Source organism: Calliopsis andreniformis, chromosome 9 (genome assembly GCF_051401765.1).
Source record: "Calliopsis andreniformis isolate RMS-2024a chromosome 9, iyCalAndr_principal, whole genome shotgun sequence".
NCBI lineage: Eukaryota > Metazoa > Arthropoda > Insecta > Hymenoptera > Andrenidae > Calliopsis > Calliopsis andreniformis.
This window is the reverse complement of record NC_135070.1, coordinates 8,379,625-8,394,227: the sequence shown is the minus strand read 5'-3', so window position 1 is coordinate 8,394,227 and position 14,603 is coordinate 8,379,625. Positions and strand designations below refer to the sequence as shown.

General features: G+C 30.3%; 5 protein-coding genes and 1 long non-coding RNA gene across 9 annotated transcripts; 3 read left to right on the top strand and 3 right to left on the bottom strand.

The window, feature by feature from the left end:
* Window positions 1–1,184: 1,184 nt before the first annotated feature.
* LOC143183801 (protein FRA10AC1 homolog) lies at window positions 1,185–2,864 on the bottom strand. 2 transcript variants are annotated; one of them, XM_076385533.1, is made up of 5 exons: window positions 2,753–2,864; window positions 2,456–2,678; window positions 1,912–2,080; window positions 1,684–1,843; window positions 1,185–1,612 (listed from the first exon to the last, which is right to left on the bottom strand). In XM_076385533.1, exons 2-5 carry the CDS (start codon window positions 2,560–2,562, stop codon window positions 1,305–1,307), a joined length of 744 nt encoding a protein of 247 aa, XP_076241648.1. In that variant the 5' UTR covers window positions 2,563–2,678; window positions 2,753–2,864; the 3' UTR covers window positions 1,185–1,304. The 2 variants fall into 2 exon arrangements, with proteins under 2 accessions (XP_076241648.1, XP_076241647.1); XM_076385532.1 differs by having other exon boundaries at window positions 2,456–2,864.
* A 14-nt stretch (window positions 2,865–2,878) lies between these two features.
* On the top strand, window positions 2,879–4,401 carry Hmgcl (hydroxymethylglutaryl-CoA lyase). The gene has a single exon (XM_076385529.1). It carries the CDS (start codon window positions 3,422–3,424, stop codon window positions 4,397–4,399), a length of 978 nt encoding a protein of 325 aa, XP_076241644.1. The 5' UTR covers window positions 2,879–3,421; the 3' UTR covers window positions 4,400–4,401.
* LOC143183796 (armadillo-like helical domain-containing protein 3) lies at window positions 4,381–9,507 on the bottom strand. Of its 2 annotated transcripts, none has more exons than XM_076385525.1 (11): window positions 9,441–9,507; window positions 8,610–8,858; window positions 7,205–7,490; window positions 6,918–7,051; window positions 6,619–6,829; window positions 6,252–6,546; window positions 5,642–5,859; window positions 5,348–5,580; window positions 5,161–5,287; window positions 4,819–5,093; window positions 4,381–4,750 (listed from the first exon to the last, which is right to left on the bottom strand). In XM_076385525.1, exons 2-11 carry the CDS (start codon window positions 8,760–8,762, stop codon window positions 4,658–4,660), a joined length of 2,025 nt encoding a protein of 674 aa, XP_076241640.1. In that variant the 5' UTR covers window positions 8,763–8,858; window positions 9,441–9,507; the 3' UTR covers window positions 4,381–4,657. The 2 variants fall into 2 exon arrangements, with proteins under 2 accessions (XP_076241640.1, XP_076241639.1); XM_076385524.1 differs by lacking the exon at window positions 9,441–9,507 and adding an exon at window positions 9,119–9,331.
* Window positions 8,136–8,554, top strand: LOC143183803 (uncharacterized). The gene is made up of 2 exons (XR_013002666.1): window positions 8,136–8,370; window positions 8,449–8,554. It is a non-coding gene; the product is annotated as an uncharacterized LOC143183803 (long non-coding RNA).
* Window positions 9,347–12,413, top strand: Shop (sulfite oxidase). The gene is made up of 7 exons (XM_076385526.1): window positions 9,347–9,611; window positions 10,060–10,689; window positions 10,773–10,959; window positions 11,031–11,156; window positions 11,246–11,438; window positions 11,750–11,950; window positions 12,012–12,413. The coding sequence occupies exons 1-7, from the start codon at window positions 9,571–9,573 to the stop codon at window positions 12,314–12,316; spliced, it is 1,683 nt and encodes a 560-aa protein (XP_076241641.1). The 5' UTR covers window positions 9,347–9,570; the 3' UTR covers window positions 12,317–12,413.
* Window positions 12,313–14,382, bottom strand: Prors-m (prolyl-tRNA synthetase 2-like protein, mitochondrial). 2 transcript variants are annotated; one of them, XM_076385527.1, is made up of 6 exons: window positions 14,066–14,382; window positions 13,723–13,974; window positions 13,331–13,592; window positions 13,092–13,273; window positions 12,809–13,024; window positions 12,313–12,750 (listed from the first exon to the last, which is right to left on the bottom strand). In XM_076385527.1, the coding sequence occupies exons 1-6, from the start codon at window positions 14,162–14,164 to the stop codon at window positions 12,466–12,468; spliced, it is 1,296 nt and encodes a 431-aa protein (XP_076241642.1). In that variant the 5' UTR covers window positions 14,165–14,382; the 3' UTR covers window positions 12,313–12,465. The 2 variants fall into 2 exon arrangements, with proteins under 2 accessions (XP_076241642.1, XP_076241643.1); XM_076385528.1 differs by having other exon boundaries at window positions 12,570–12,750; window positions 12,828–13,024.
* Between the last annotated feature and the right edge of the window lie 221 nt (window positions 14,383–14,603).

Below are 14,603 nucleotides of genomic sequence, written 5' to 3'. Positions count from 1 at the left end.
ATATTATAATAGAATACTACATATTAATAATATTATATTATAATACTATAATATTATTAATAGTATATTATACTGTAATACTATAATATTATTAATATACACACATAAATTAAATACTATAAAAAAAAAGTAAATCAAATGAAGAATAGTTAATTGCTCATTGATAATAAAATAATATTATTTAATTGTGTTATTTTGAATATATACGATTTTCGCACAAGAAATTGGTATTCTCATAGAAATATTCGACTTTTGTATCATACGTTTTATACGCTTAGCCTCGAGCTATATAGTTGTCATTTTAAACTTGTTATACATGTATCTTAAGTGTTATAAATATCGATAGAGTAAGTTTGAGTATTAGGCTAGTCTTTTTACATGAAATTTTAGCTTACTAACATTATAGGGTAAAATTTTGAAAAAATGTAAAAAATTAGCCGAGTTGTTATCAATTCTTTGTTACGTATATTATATTAAGAATGCATATTACATATGCTCTTACTCAACTACATTCTTAATTTTTATCGTGTGATTAATAATACACAATCATATTATTGGTTAGTGTATTTTAACGAGTATCATCTCAAAAAAATAAGACAATACCCAATGTTGTATATAACGATTACGAGAACAATTGGATTTGAAATGAGTTAAGAAAAACTGAAACTGATACTTCGTTTTAAAATTTAATGAAAGAGTCCATGTAGGAATATCTTTGAAATCTGAGATAGCCTTGTATTACTAATAGAATTTTAAAATAATAAGAATTGTTATAAAAATGTATTATTCTTTAATTCATCAAATATTAAACATAATAATATTAAAAGAAATTAAAAGCTACACATAATGGTCATTTTTCGCGAGTAGTAGTAAGCTAGAAATTTATTTTTAAAGATATACATACTACGAAGGTTGTTGAAAATTCTCGACTACTATAGAATAAGTAAATAATTGTATTTATTTATTATACAATGTACACTTACTTATATATACACAATACACACATTGGTTGGTGCTAAGTTTTTTCATATGAAATATTAATTCTCTGTTTAGTAAATAAGAGCATAAATGAATCGACAGTTATCTCATGTATAAAAATTAAAAAAATATATGCTAGGTCTTGTTACCATACACTGTAACAGTAGAATATGAATAATGTATCAATTAAAATAAAAATACGAAGATTATAATTTGTTATATTTATTTAAACATGACTAGTATTATGTATAGAAATATGTTCAACTGCATCCTTAATAAAGATTTTATAACGTTATCAAACTAATTCATAAAAGAATATTTTTCTTTTATATTAGTAGATCTGCTAGATACTCTTCGAACTCTTCTTCTCTTGTTTTCTCTGCACTGTCTGCTGGCTTTTCTTTCCAAATTGTAGATTCATCTTTATCTGTTTGATCAGTAGGTTTTGTTGTTGTTTCGCATATAACTTCTGCCTCCTCACTTTTAACATCCACAGTGGATGTACTAGGTGCATTACTAGGTGTACTACTAGGTGTTTCCAAATTTGTTCCTAATCTTTTCAATGCTTTTCGTTTTCTTGCTTCGCGTTTTTGCGACCGGTAATTTAATTTTATTGAACATTCAGGACACAATCCTTTAAACACATATTACCAATCAGTGATAAATTACATCTATCAAGTTTATAAAATGAAAACAATTACATACTTAATTTTACAAGAGCATTCTTTTTCTCTCCATGCTCTATGTAACCAAAATTGACTTCCCAAGATTTGAGTCCTTCCTTTTCCACACATTTTTTATTCCCACATTCAAATTGTCCTTTGCCAACAACAACTTCTTTTTCTGTCCTCCAACGTAAGGCAACCTATTTAAAACATGAAGTTTTAGAATTTTATTTCAGAAAATCTATTATATATCTTGTTAATAATGTACCTTGTTCTGTTTATAGTATGTTAGATCAGCTATACAATATTCCTTAAATAATTTATCGTAATATTTCTTTGCCAATCGAGCACCCCATGTGTCTGGCACATCATTATCTTGATCCCAAAGAAATCTATGGTTCTCTTTTATCACATCATAGTCTGTCTTGTCTCGGGACCTCGAAACACAGGCCGAAACGTCAAGAGCTGCTCATTTTAAGGTTTATAAAGTTATCATTTTTCTTCACTATTTATTTTAATGTAAATACAATACCATGCTTGTTAATCCTTTGCACTTTATACAATAGAGTGATTACAAGATTTCTCATCTTTACTTCTTAGTTTTAGAAATTATTAATCTTAAAGCAAAGCTACAGAAAAGAATATGCAATTGTTTCAAAAAGTACCATCAGAGTGCAAAGGGTTAGAAGTTGTCCAGGAACATTCTTCAATCAATATTAAAAGATACAAGTATCGAAAAATACTAATATATACAAAGATTGTGAAATTACATTAATTTGCTATAGAAAAATGAATTAAATAATTTAACATACGTGTCTCGTTTTAAAGATACCACTGAACCTCCGTATAAGGTTAAATAATCATTTATAAGTTTCTTATGCCTATCATAAGCAGATGCGTAAGCATATGCTGGAAACATGTTTTCTTATCAACAAAGATCTCAAATTCCTCTTGTCTATATAATTTTGACGCTTAACATTGAGATGTCAATCGAGATATGTACAAATCAGACGATGTACGTATCAATTCCTTAAACTGTAATAAAATGCACGAGAATCTGGATATATCTCTTCACTCTGAAGATTTATACAATTTTAGTATGTAATTACTTTTGTTTGGAGAAGTTATTCAGTTGAAAAACGTTTTAAATTTTTCTTGTCCCACACTCCCACATGAGCAGCTTTTAAAAATGGCGTTACATACAACGATACAACCGCATCACTTGTGCTACTGGAAAAGAGGAAATCTTATATGAGAGAAAAAGAAAAAAGGAATAATAATGAAAGTGTTCAAGATAACATAGCGACGAATATTTCTATAACTTTTTACAATTTTGTATTTATCCTTTTTAAATAATCGTGCTAATATTTGAAACGCAGTTACGTTTTCAAATTGAATTAATTGAACCTTCCGTTCATGAATTTTTATTCCTTTGTTAACTTTGATTATGCTATTATTTACATTAAGCGTAAATATGCAATAGGTTTGAGATAATACCAAATAACGATTGCGTATATTTCACTCGCTATTGCAATATTTTATCACTCGACTGTATTTTATCGGTTTGAAACATGTTCCGTGAAGACGTTTCAATTACGATCAGTAATTTACACATGACAATTCATTTTTTGTGGTATCGCGTGACATACTCAGTGTATCATTCCTAAGTATAAGTTTGTACTCATTTATAAGATAATATTAAAAATTTATAATGTTATTTCTATGTATAATGTTTTAATATAGAACAAAAAACAAAATTCAGTGTTTAAGTATCAAAAATGTTTAAAATTATTAACATTAGTTGTAAACATAATTATCTGTTTATGAACATAAGATCATGTGGTAACTTTGTAAAGGTTGTTGAAGTGGGACCAAGAGATGGACTGCAAAATGAGGAGAATATTGTGTCAACTGATGTCAAAGTTGATTTTATTAATAAATTGTCAGAAACTGGGCTGAAGAATATAGAAGTAACAAGTTTTGTGTCTCCTAAATGGATTCCACAAATGGCAGACAATGCTCAGGTTTTTTGTAAAATTAAAAAGAAGCCTGATGTTTCCTATCCTGTATTGGTGCCAAATTTAAAAGGTCTGGGGGATGCATTAAAAGTAGATGTAAGAGAAATAGCTGTTTTTGGTGCTGCATCTGAAACATTTTCCAAGAAAAATACCAATTGTTCTATTAAAGATAGTATGAAGAATATGAAAGTAGTTATAGAAGAAGCAAAAAGAGAAGACCTTAAAGTCAGAGGCTACGTATCTTGCGTTGTTGGCTGTCCTTATGAAGGTGAAACTAGACCAGCATTGGTAGCTAATTTGACAGCATTTATGTTGGAACTTGGATGCTATGAAGTTTCATTAGGAGACACCATTGGTATAGGATCTCCAAATAAAATAAAGAAAGTCTTGTACGAATTAGAACATGTATCAAAGGATATGAATAAATATGCTATTCACTGTCATGACACATATGGACAAGCTTTGGTAAACATTTATGCCAGTCTGGAATGTGGAGTGAGAACTTTTGACTCATCTGTTGCTGGGCTTGGCGGTTGCCCTTATGCAGCTGGTGCTTCTGGTAATGTTGCTACTGAAGATTTACTTTATTTCCTGCATGGGCAAGGCTTGGAAACTGGAGTGAATCTGGATCAAATAGTAGAAATTGGAGATTTCATTAGTAATCAGTTGCAAAGAAGGAATCAATCTAAAGCAGGTGTTGCAATTCTTGCAAAAAAACGTTCAAAAAAGTGTTCATAACTGTATATTTAATGAAAGTACAATACTTATTAAAATTTTATAATTCTTTAAAGTCTGTATGCACAGTTCATAGAAATATAGCACAACAATCAAACATATTACAATGTGATATTCCTGTATTTTTTAAGTTACAGTTTTTATGATGTTAAAAAATTATGGATAACGTCAACAGAATGAAAGAAAAAGTAACGTATTATAATACATTGTGATAACAGAACGAAGCCCAAAATCCAATTCACGCCACATACTGAATCTGTGTTACGAAATATTTGATAATTCTTGTAATATAGCCTGTGTATCTAATGTACTCAGATCTATCGATCCTCGGGTATCAATGACGACTCCAGTTACCTGTAAGATAATATGAACATTGCGAAGCTATAAAATTTCCTTTTCATATGATTTTAATAAAATATTACCATTTCCTCGAAAAATTGAACGTGATCAGGTTTTTCGGAGTATCTTTCATATTGATCTAGATTATCTTGTAATTTTAATGTGAGACTATCGTAATTCTGTATTATGATCGCTAAAATTTGTTGTTCTGTTGGAGTAGACAAACTTTCGCTCGCCAACCATGCTGCTATCTTAGGTGGAAAATGATTCACAATGTCTCTCATATTCACTAACGAATTTGTCAATTTTAACGCGTGTTCTTTATACTCGTAAGATTCGCTTGTCGAATATCGAAGCGCTAAAATATAAATTATATTATTTATTAGCATTGTATTATACATACACTGTATTTTTTATATACGTACCCATCGCATTTAGATTTGTAAAAATAAGCCTCATTCGTATTATTTCGTAAAACAGTTCATCGTAACTGCTTGGAGAGGATAAAAATGTATCTCCATATGTAATAAACAAGTTCAATATATTTACGACCTACAAGATGTTTCATTTCTTTAATTTATACAAAATTGCATTTTAATTATATTAATTTACCTGGATAGCTAACGGGAAGATATTCATCTTCTTAATAAGATGACTTTCGTGCGTCGTTAGAAACTTAAGGAGATTGATCAATGCTGTCCAAAGATCTCTCCACTGATAACCAAGCCTAACTCTGCACCTTTTTTGGTAACAAAGTAGCCTTTGTAAAACTCCGATACATTGATGATAAAGTTCAAGCGGGAATTTTTTCATCATATGTGACGTAATAAATTCAACAAGTAAATCTACAATTTCATAATAATTGTTAGGTGTTGAATTTTGATAATGATTATGTTATAATTATACCAAGTAATGTAGCTGCTAAAGGTTGTGCAGGTGCTGCTTTATCTTGTATCTTTCTATGGTGCATCGGAACACGATGAAGTTGGACTCTGAAAGCCAGATTTGCGTCGTGCATCAAACTATTTGCATACTGATCCTCGGCAATGCAGCTTAATATGAGGAAGCATAGTTTAACGTTATTCATTATTGCCTCTGTTCTAATCACCTGCATAACTATCGAACTGTAATAAGAAAAATATTTTAGAGAAAGAAGTATAATATATCAACCTATACAGGCTGTAGTAAATATAGCCATCGATATTCTAAGGGGTGGTAGGGGATCCAAATTGGAGCACAAAATGTCCTATGGCATAGTATTCGATTTGCCTTCGTTTAACAATAGTAATGCCTTAAGAGTGAACATAAAACCTATATGATAAACTAATAATAATAAGATTCTACAATTTTACAGATGCATTAAACAGCAAAAATAGAGCAATAAGTCTTAATATATTTTACAAAATGGTTCGCGGATTTTTAAAGTTTTATAAAAGTTAAATCGTAAAAGATACGACCCCTTAAAATATCGAAGGCTGTATTTGTTATACCGTGTATACAATGTATAGTTTCTAACCAATACTGTAAAAATGTTGCCAATAAATTAAATGGTTGGGCCATTACGTCAGGTAACTGAGCTCCAGGAGCTACCGCGTTCGGCCCCAACGTATTATTCGGAGAAGGTGGTGCACTGGTATCGCTTTGTGTGTACGCTAGAGTCGTTACAAAATTACGATTTAAGTGTGTAGCTTCGTAAAGTGCTAATAACAATGCATTGTTCGCGCGAACTTGTTGCGTTTTTGCTTCTTCTTCTCCAATGAACATACTTCCTACAATACTAGTTAAGGAAGATAGCCAGGATGCTTGTATTTCTAAACACACGTTCTTTATTAGAATATATCCATAATAAATAATTTAAGAGTGTTTTAGTAATTATATTTTACCTGCTCGTTGTTGAGCAAATTGTCTACAAAAATCCGTCAGTGAGCTTGATATGACTTGACCATAGCCATTTAAAGCTAATTCATCATCTAAAATTGATAATTTAACAATATAGGGGTTTGCTCTTTCGTGCTTTCTATAATTGACTAGAAGTGTTAATAGCAACACTGCATCATGGCCATGACGACTTCTGGCTGTGGTATCTCTCAGTAACTACACGAAGAAAACATAGAATATTAATGCTTAATTGCGATCATGTTTTTGAATATCATATCAATATTGATACTAATTTATCACCTACTTGAACCAGAGATTCAAAAACACTGTTAAGCATAACATATTCCAACAAAGTGTTCTGACTGACATTGTCCATACCAGTTACGATAATTAACAACAATTTCAAGCATAAAGCTTTTAAACTATCAGGGTATTCACCTGAAATTATGGAAAATTGTAATAAATAATTTTTTGAAAAAATGTAAATGCAAAGCTCACATGGTAAATGTATATTTGAATCTTTGATTTTTTAATACGAATGAGCTAATTATTTATAATTTGTATGTATAGCATGTAGCATAAAAAATATACCTGTTAAGAAGTTATTACAATGTTGCATTAATGTTGTCATTCTTTGTTCTGCAGAGTCAAATCCTACTAAAATGTCTATCAAATTAAATCCACAATCTCCTTGACTAGCTTTCTTATACATAGACTGAATAACAGCTGCTAGTGTTTGCAAGGCATATACAACTCTGAAAGGATGTTCATCGACTAATGTGTCCACACAATGGCAGACCAAGGCATTTAAGTTTTCTCTGCTTGCATTTAACTGTTCTGCTGTCATGTGTAAAATTTCATTCTCAATATGTGGAACCTAAACATATTAAAATAGAAAAAGCAATTAACACTTAATATTTAATCACAGTATATATTACAGTATACATATGTGTCATCATCATTCATTTGTTTTCCTTTTCTTTGACAGGAGATTTTCATGGCAAAAATTTCTTGTCAATAAAAATACTTCTTATTTTATTTGGTTACTTAAAAATCAATTTATGTTGAAAAATGATACTGCTGACTCAAGACCCCAATTTTTAAAAGTTTGTACTTTTTCAGTGAATTAGTACAATATCATCATGTTTGGCAAATTTGTTAGCAAATTGATACAGGTAAGTTTATGATATTTTTAATACCATTTTAACATATTTTTACTTTTTAATATATTATTCTGTGTAATCTCATAGTCATTACCAACATGGGAAGTAACAAAATATTATGGAAGAGTATGTATGTATCAATTAAAATGTTTAAAATATAAAGTTCAAACAAGTGAAGCATGGTTTAACTTCAAGTGCAAATTTATGCCAGGTAGCCTTCGTCAAGAACTAGAATGTGAGGATATGATTCCTAAGGGTGTGTATCAAAAGAAGCTTTACATTCTGTCATTTTCTCTGAATTTTCTAAATAGTAAATAATTCTACTATGTTATGTATTAATTCAATTCAGTTAAGGATGAACAGGCTACACAAAAGCTACAGAAAAAAGAATTACCTTCTGAAATGGTAACCAGTCAAAAACAAGCTAAAGGTAAACGTTCATCCACTTCACTCAAGGATATAAAAGATAGCTCTTACATTGTTGATGAATTTGTAACAGCTTCAAAATCAAAGAAAACACGAGAGAAGGAAACATGTCAAGAAAATGAAAATTACTCTGTGCATGATGAATATGCAAGAAAGAAACCAAGAAAGGTATAGTTTAATTGTAATCTTCAATAGCATTTTAATAATAATATTGCACTTTTTCTGAAAGAAACTTTCTTATAACAGGTGAAACAAGCTCGGCAGTGAAAAGTTTTAATAAAGAAACCAAAGGATTTGAAAATTTGAGTATTTGCCAAAATCTAATGTTTTTAGCCTTCATCATATATGTCTGTACTATGATAAATAAAATCAAATATGTAATGAAAGCAATATTGAAAATTACTGACCATAGGCTTAATTAAAAACAATTCATTCCAAAAATTAGGGTGTGCTAACGTTAAGTCTTCTCCTTTGAAGAAGCTTTCGTATATTGGTACAAGCTTCCCTTTATGTTGACGCTTGGAGCCTGAGCCACTCCGTTTCCTCATAGCCATTGCCATAATTAGTTTATTTGGTTTACTTCATGTTACCTTATCTACAAATGAACTGCTTTAGATAATAAAAGTTAACATATTAACATTATAAAAATGCTGCACCTGAAACACAAAAGATAATACCAACCATTATTAACGCGTAATTATAAAATTAAAAATTCAAAGTGATTTGCTAATTTAATTATAAATTCTTGTAGTTGATATAAGCAAATATAACCTCTACGTTTAATTCTAAGTAATTTTTAACTTGAAAACATTTTACTTTCTCATGCTATAAAACCATAAAAATCTAATTTTGTCACAAAGGAATTCGGAAATTGTGAAAAAAGCTTTAAATAAACAAATGCTAAGTAATTACTTACTAGAAAAGCAAGTAACGCCTTCACATCACATAAGGGATTTTTGTATTCAAAGTATGAGCTAATCGTTACAATATTATTATTTGTCTTGATCGATTTTGTTAGAGGTTTTATTAAAATCTCTTTTAAAGTAGGAATAAAGTAAACGAAGGATAGAAAGAATTATGAAAACACCGTTGCGTGCGAATGACAGGAAGCCATCATTAAAGAATACCGATACGCATCGCACGTTTATCGCAATGTGACTTCGAAAACAATATTGTGTAAAAGTATGCCTATAAAAACGATGAGGATGTATACGTGCGTGAATTATTAGCATACAAACCTTAAATTAACGTTTAATGTAATATTACAACGTGCCAAACGTGCGTTTTGTCTAACTCCTACGAAAACGTACTTTTCTCGCCGGTATTGTATTGTTTCAATTATTAAACCGGATTTAATAATTTGGCGCCATGCTTCTACATTCGAGGATACTATGTCAATTAAGTAACAGGTATATTTCTTATTTTGAAGATACTTTTAGATTATGTTGCAAAAGAACAAAAACTTAAATACTGTTTTGCAGATAGGCGTCTTACCTAAGCATATTTTTTACGTATTACTTTAACTTCAGCATGAATTGCATTCAGGGTACAAATTAATGAAATTCAATATTTTTTATTTTATTCGTAACTCACTAATGTTAAAAGAATTTGTAGCTGGATTACTTTCATATTATAGAAACACCTTTATATAATTTTCTTTCAGAAATTTTAGAATACTAAATATGAGTAGATTTTTATACAAATTCATATTTTAGTATATCTGGAAACTACTTGTTAATATTCTCACAAAAAATTACGAGAAATGTAAAAAATTGCTTTTGTATTATATACCTATACATTTCTGTACTTTCTAATATTTACTTTATTCATGTATTTACTAAATGTTATTTGTTTCAGACATTTATCACAATTATCAAGGATTCATGCTCAGTGTTATATAGGGACATATAGACTATATTCGACTCATGAAGAAAGACACAAAAATGAAAACAAATCTAGGAATAATCCTTTCACAAAATATATATCATATGTCACTATTACAACTTCTATATTGGGAATATATTATTTCTATACATTTCATAAAGACATTCGTGCATTGGAAAAGAAAAATATACAATGTGGTGAATTTAGAAAAGACCTGAAGACATATACTTTAGAGGAAGTAAGCAAACATGATAATGAAAGGGATCATGTGTGGGTAACATTTAAGCAAGGTGTATATGATATAACAGATTTTATTGAGAAACATCCAGGTGGTCCCTCTAAAATAATAATGGCAGCTGGCAGTTCAATTGAACCCTTTTGGAGAATCTTTGCAAATCATAATACATCAGAAATATATGGGTTGCTTGAGTCAATGAGAATTGGAAATATTTCTAAGGAAGATGCTACTTCAAATAATGATAATATGGATGATCCATATGCAAGAGAACCTCTCCGGCACAAAGCTTTAAAAATTAATGGGAGCAAACCTTTTTGTGCTGAACCACCTGCATCTTTATTAGTTGAAAGTTTTATTACACCAATGTAAATATATCTTTTTATTCAAAAACTATTCTTAATTTCTTCTTCTTAGAAAATCTGTTTTCAAAATATTTGTCTTATTTCAGAGAATTATTTTACGTAAGAAATCATCTTCCTGTTCCTGAAATAGATATAAAATCATACACCCTGGAATTGGCAGTGGAGGAAGATACAAAGAAGAGTCTTAGTTTTGAAGATATAAAAAAATATCCCAAATATACAATCACAAGTGCTATAATGTGTGGTGGAAATAGGCGATCTGAAATGGCACAGGTACATTGGTAATTAATATTGTACTTTGACAATAATATAAATATGACTACATTATTACTAACCTTTGATAGGAGAAACATTTGAAAGGACTTAGCTGGGGTGTAGGTGCTATTGGCAATGCCACATGGACTGGTGTAAAATTATGTGATATACTAAGAGACTTAGGAATAGAAGAAGAAAACTATAATCATGTACAGGTATTGTAACAGAAAGAAACATTGTAAATACTTTATTTGAAAGTATTTGTTGAAAGTCCTTTAAAATTTTAATGATTTAATTAAACAAGTTTGAAGGATATGATTTAGATCCTTCTGGTACACCATATGGAGCAAGTATACCGATCAGTAAGGCAATGGACCCTAGAGCAGATGTAATTTTAGCTTACGAAATGAATGGACAACCAATACCAAGGGACCATGGATTTCCTATTCGAGTGATTGTTCCTGGCGTAGTGGGTGCTAGAAACGTAAAGTGGCTCGGTAAACTGAATATAAATATTATAACAGCCCTGTCCACTGGGGAGTTCTTCATGCTGTGTAATCCATTATCTAGTAACGCTGAGGATTGCTTATCAGTGGCATGATGGAGAGGTCAGCTTAATTTTATAAGGCATGGAAGTAGTTCTATTGGTTTCAAATGCAATAATTTGTTAGCTAGGACACTCTTTTAAGAGTTAGTGATGACTAGTGATGGGAATAGCGATGGACTTGTGGACAGGTCTGATATATAACTACAATTAGTGAACGTAACATGTAACATGATACCTTTTTTTTTATTATAAAATTTTTAGGCAGAATAGTTATTTCAAAAGAAGAGAGTCATTCGCAATGGCAACAAGGTGATTATAAAGGTTTTTCTCCTAGCACTGATTGGGATAATGTAGACTTTTCTAAAGCACCCGCGATACAAGAAATGCCTGTGTATTCTGCAATTTGTGTACCAGAACCGTTAGAAACAGTCAAAGTTAAGGATGGAAAAATAAACGTGAAAGGTACTATTTCTGAAGAATTTCTTGCGATCTGTTTCTATGGTAAAATAATATTTCTTTATAGGATACGCGTGGTCGGGTGGTGGTCGCAAAGTTATTCGAGTTGATGTAACAAACGATCAAGGCAATACTTGGTATACGGCTAATCTAGATGCTGTGGATACGAATGCTAAAGAAGGTCGTTATTGGAGTTGGTCATTGTGGAGCGTGGATCTACCTGTCGATAAAAAGTGCAAAGAAACCGAAATTTGGGCTAAAGCTGTGGATACATCATATAATGTTCAACCAGAAAGTTTTAAAAATATATGGAATTTACGAGGTTTCCTTTGTAATGCATATCACAGAGTAAAAGTTAAATTAGAACATTGAGTTTCGAATTATTATTATTAATAAAAATAATAGGTATATACAACGTATCATTGTTACATTTTAAGCACAAATTAAATACATTTTTGCTACTATATTATATATCGAATGGATTTCTAATACCTCTCAATAAATAACTTAAAATATGTCTTTCAGTTCATTGTTTCTGCAGTTTGAAAATAACTACGTATACTTTCTATAGGTATGTCACATTGTGACGAATTATTTATATCATGAATTTCCAACATAGGTGTCGATTTCATGGTTGCTTTACCAAGTATGATACTATAAGAATATCCAAGTAATTTAGCTTGATTCAAACGATTACCAATAGTTAAATGTGTTCTATCATCAAGTACAGTATCAATATTTAATTGATTTAAAGTTTCTACTATGTGATTGACATATTGTGATGCAGGCTCTTCTTTACTACCATCCTGTAAAAATATAATACATTTAATAATTACTAAAAGTCTTAGATACGCAATATAATACCTTTGGTGGTATAACGCACACAGTATAAGGTGCTAATATCTTCGGCCATCTCAGTTCATTTTCTGTGGACAATATTTCCACCGCAACGGTAAAAATGCGACTTAAACCTAATCCGAAACAGCCCATTACTAATGGCTTTATTTCATTTTCATAGGAATGGTACATAGCATTTAAAGGTTCCGTATATTTTACACCTAACAAAAATGTATGTCCCACCTTGAATTAAATAGGTATGTTAATTGAAGTAGTCATGTATAAATTATATGTATTCTTATATCAGTACCTCTGCAGTGCATTGTTCAAATAATGTATTTTTACATTGGGGACAATGCTTTTCATTGTATATAGCTTTGTTAATAGAATATTTACAAGAAGGGCATATACAAACAGTATCTTCACCAATGTCAGTGATATAATGATATTCATGAGACTTTAAACCACCAATTGTTCCTGTGTCGCCAACAGCTAAAATTATCAATATTAATAACATATATGGCATTACTCTACTATTTAAATGACTACCTTTTATAGTTGCAATGCCTATCTTCTGGAATATATTATCATATGCATTGCATACAGATTCATATGTTTTTTCTGCATCAGCTAAAGTGGCATCAAATGTATATAAATCTTTCATTATAAATTCGTTACTTCTGAGAAATCCAAGTCGTGGTTTCATTTCGTTTCTCCATTTACTTGAAATTTGATATAATTTTAAGGGTAACAATTTTGGAGATAGAACTCCTGTAGATGATATTAAATTGCAAATTGTTTCTTCATATGTCTAATAAAATTGATAAATCCATTAGAAATGTATACATAGATGTCTAATTGAAGATAGAAGTTGATTTTTTAGTGTTAAATGTTTTCTATTGTCTCTTTAAGAATTTAGGGTTCCTTTGCTTACTACTTACAGGACTGAGAATGTATTCTTTCTTATGTCTATCTTTTACTATAAATAATTCAGTCTTGTTACTTTCCAATCTGTTTGTCTTTTTCCATAAATGAGAAGATGTTAAAGCTGGGAGCTGTATTTTCTGTGCTCCTATTCTTTTCATTTCATTTTCCACAAGATTTGCCAATTTATTCATGACACGTAATCCCAAAGGTAAAAGTGCATACATTCCAGTGTTAATTTGTTTCATTATCCCATATTTAAGTAGGTTCTATAGGTAATACACAACTTCAATTATTGCAAACATAGTAATGAAAACAAAACAACAAACAATTTATGAGAATAATTAATTACGAACGTACATCATAACTTTTTGAAATAATGTCCTTTTTAGCATTGGGACGAGTTGAAGTAATTGGCTTAAATAATTGCGACAGTTTACTTGCGTTACAAACAGACATTTTTCAGTAATTGTATGGTTTATTTAACTATGAAGTTACACAAATCTTGTGCGCCCGCACACGTGGTAGAACTAATGATGGATTGTTTTATACCACTATCATACAATTGTAACAAAATAAAAAATATTTATTCATATTTATCCATTTACTAAATCCTTAATGGGAGATCTACGTTTTACTTTGTAATAATATTACAAAAAAAGGTTATATTTTTGCACAAGAACTTCGCGGCGAAAAGAAAGTGCGGGTAAAAATCATGAATAAATTTCCGCTAAATGGCGGCAGCGAATTATTCTGAATAAACCATTAGCGCCTCTACTCTCATCTGTCAATAATATCTAAATTTTCGTGTCACACCCAACGTTACCGACTGTGCATGAAATAAACATGCAGCACTGCGAGCGGTAAGAATTACAATTATAATTTCAATTCGAAGATA

Bases quoted from the DNA above. Each gene is read 5' to 3' on its own strand.
- LOC143183801 (XM_076385532.1), bottom strand. From the start codon at position 2,562: ATGTTTCCAGCATATGCTTACGCATCTGCTTATGATAGGCATAAGAAA. The intron at 2,081-2,455 runs GTATGTTAAATT...CTGTGTTTCGAG, and splicing joins GTATCTTTAAAACGAGACAC to GTCCCGAGACAAGACAGACT. The intron at 1,613-1,683 runs GTATGTAATTGT...ATGTGTTTAAAG, and splicing joins GAATGCTCTTGTAAAATTAA to GATTGTGTCCTGAATGTTCA.
- Hmgcl (XM_076385529.1), top strand. From the start codon at position 3,422: ATGTTTAAAATTATTAACATTAGTTGTAAACATAATTATCTGTTTATG.
- LOC143183796 (XM_076385525.1), bottom strand. From the start codon at position 8,762: ATGGCAATGGCTATGAGGAAACGGAGTGGCTCAGGCTCCAAGCGTCAA. The intron at 5,860-6,251 runs GTTAGAAACTAT...TTCTTATTACAG, and splicing joins GCAACATTTTTACAGTATTG to TTCGATAGTTATGCAGGTGA. The intron at 4,751-4,818 runs GTAATATTTTAT...ATTATCTTACAG, and splicing joins TTCAATTTTTCGAGGAAATG to GTAACTGGAGTCGTCATTGA.
- Shop (XM_076385526.1), top strand. From the start codon at position 9,571: ATGCTTCTACATTCGAGGATACTATGTCAATTAAGTAACAG. The intron at 10,690-10,772 runs GTAAATATATCT...GTCTTATTTCAG, and splicing joins GAAAGTTTTATTACACCAAT to AGAATTATTTTACGTAAGAA. The intron at 10,960-11,030 runs GTACATTGGTAA...AACCTTTGATAG, and splicing joins GGCGATCTGAAATGGCACAG to GAGAAACATTTGAAAGGACT.
- Prors-m (XM_076385527.1), bottom strand. From the start codon at position 14,164: ATGTCTGTTTGTAACGCAAGTAAACTGTCGCAATTATTTAAGCCAATT. The intron at 13,274-13,330 runs GTAGTCATTTAA...TGATAATTTTAG, and splicing joins AGGCATTGCAACTATAAAAG to CTGTTGGCGACACAGGAACA. The intron at 12,751-12,808 runs GTATTATATTGC...ATATTTTTACAG, and splicing joins TGTGCGTTATACCACCAAAG to GATGGTAGTAAAGAAGAGCC.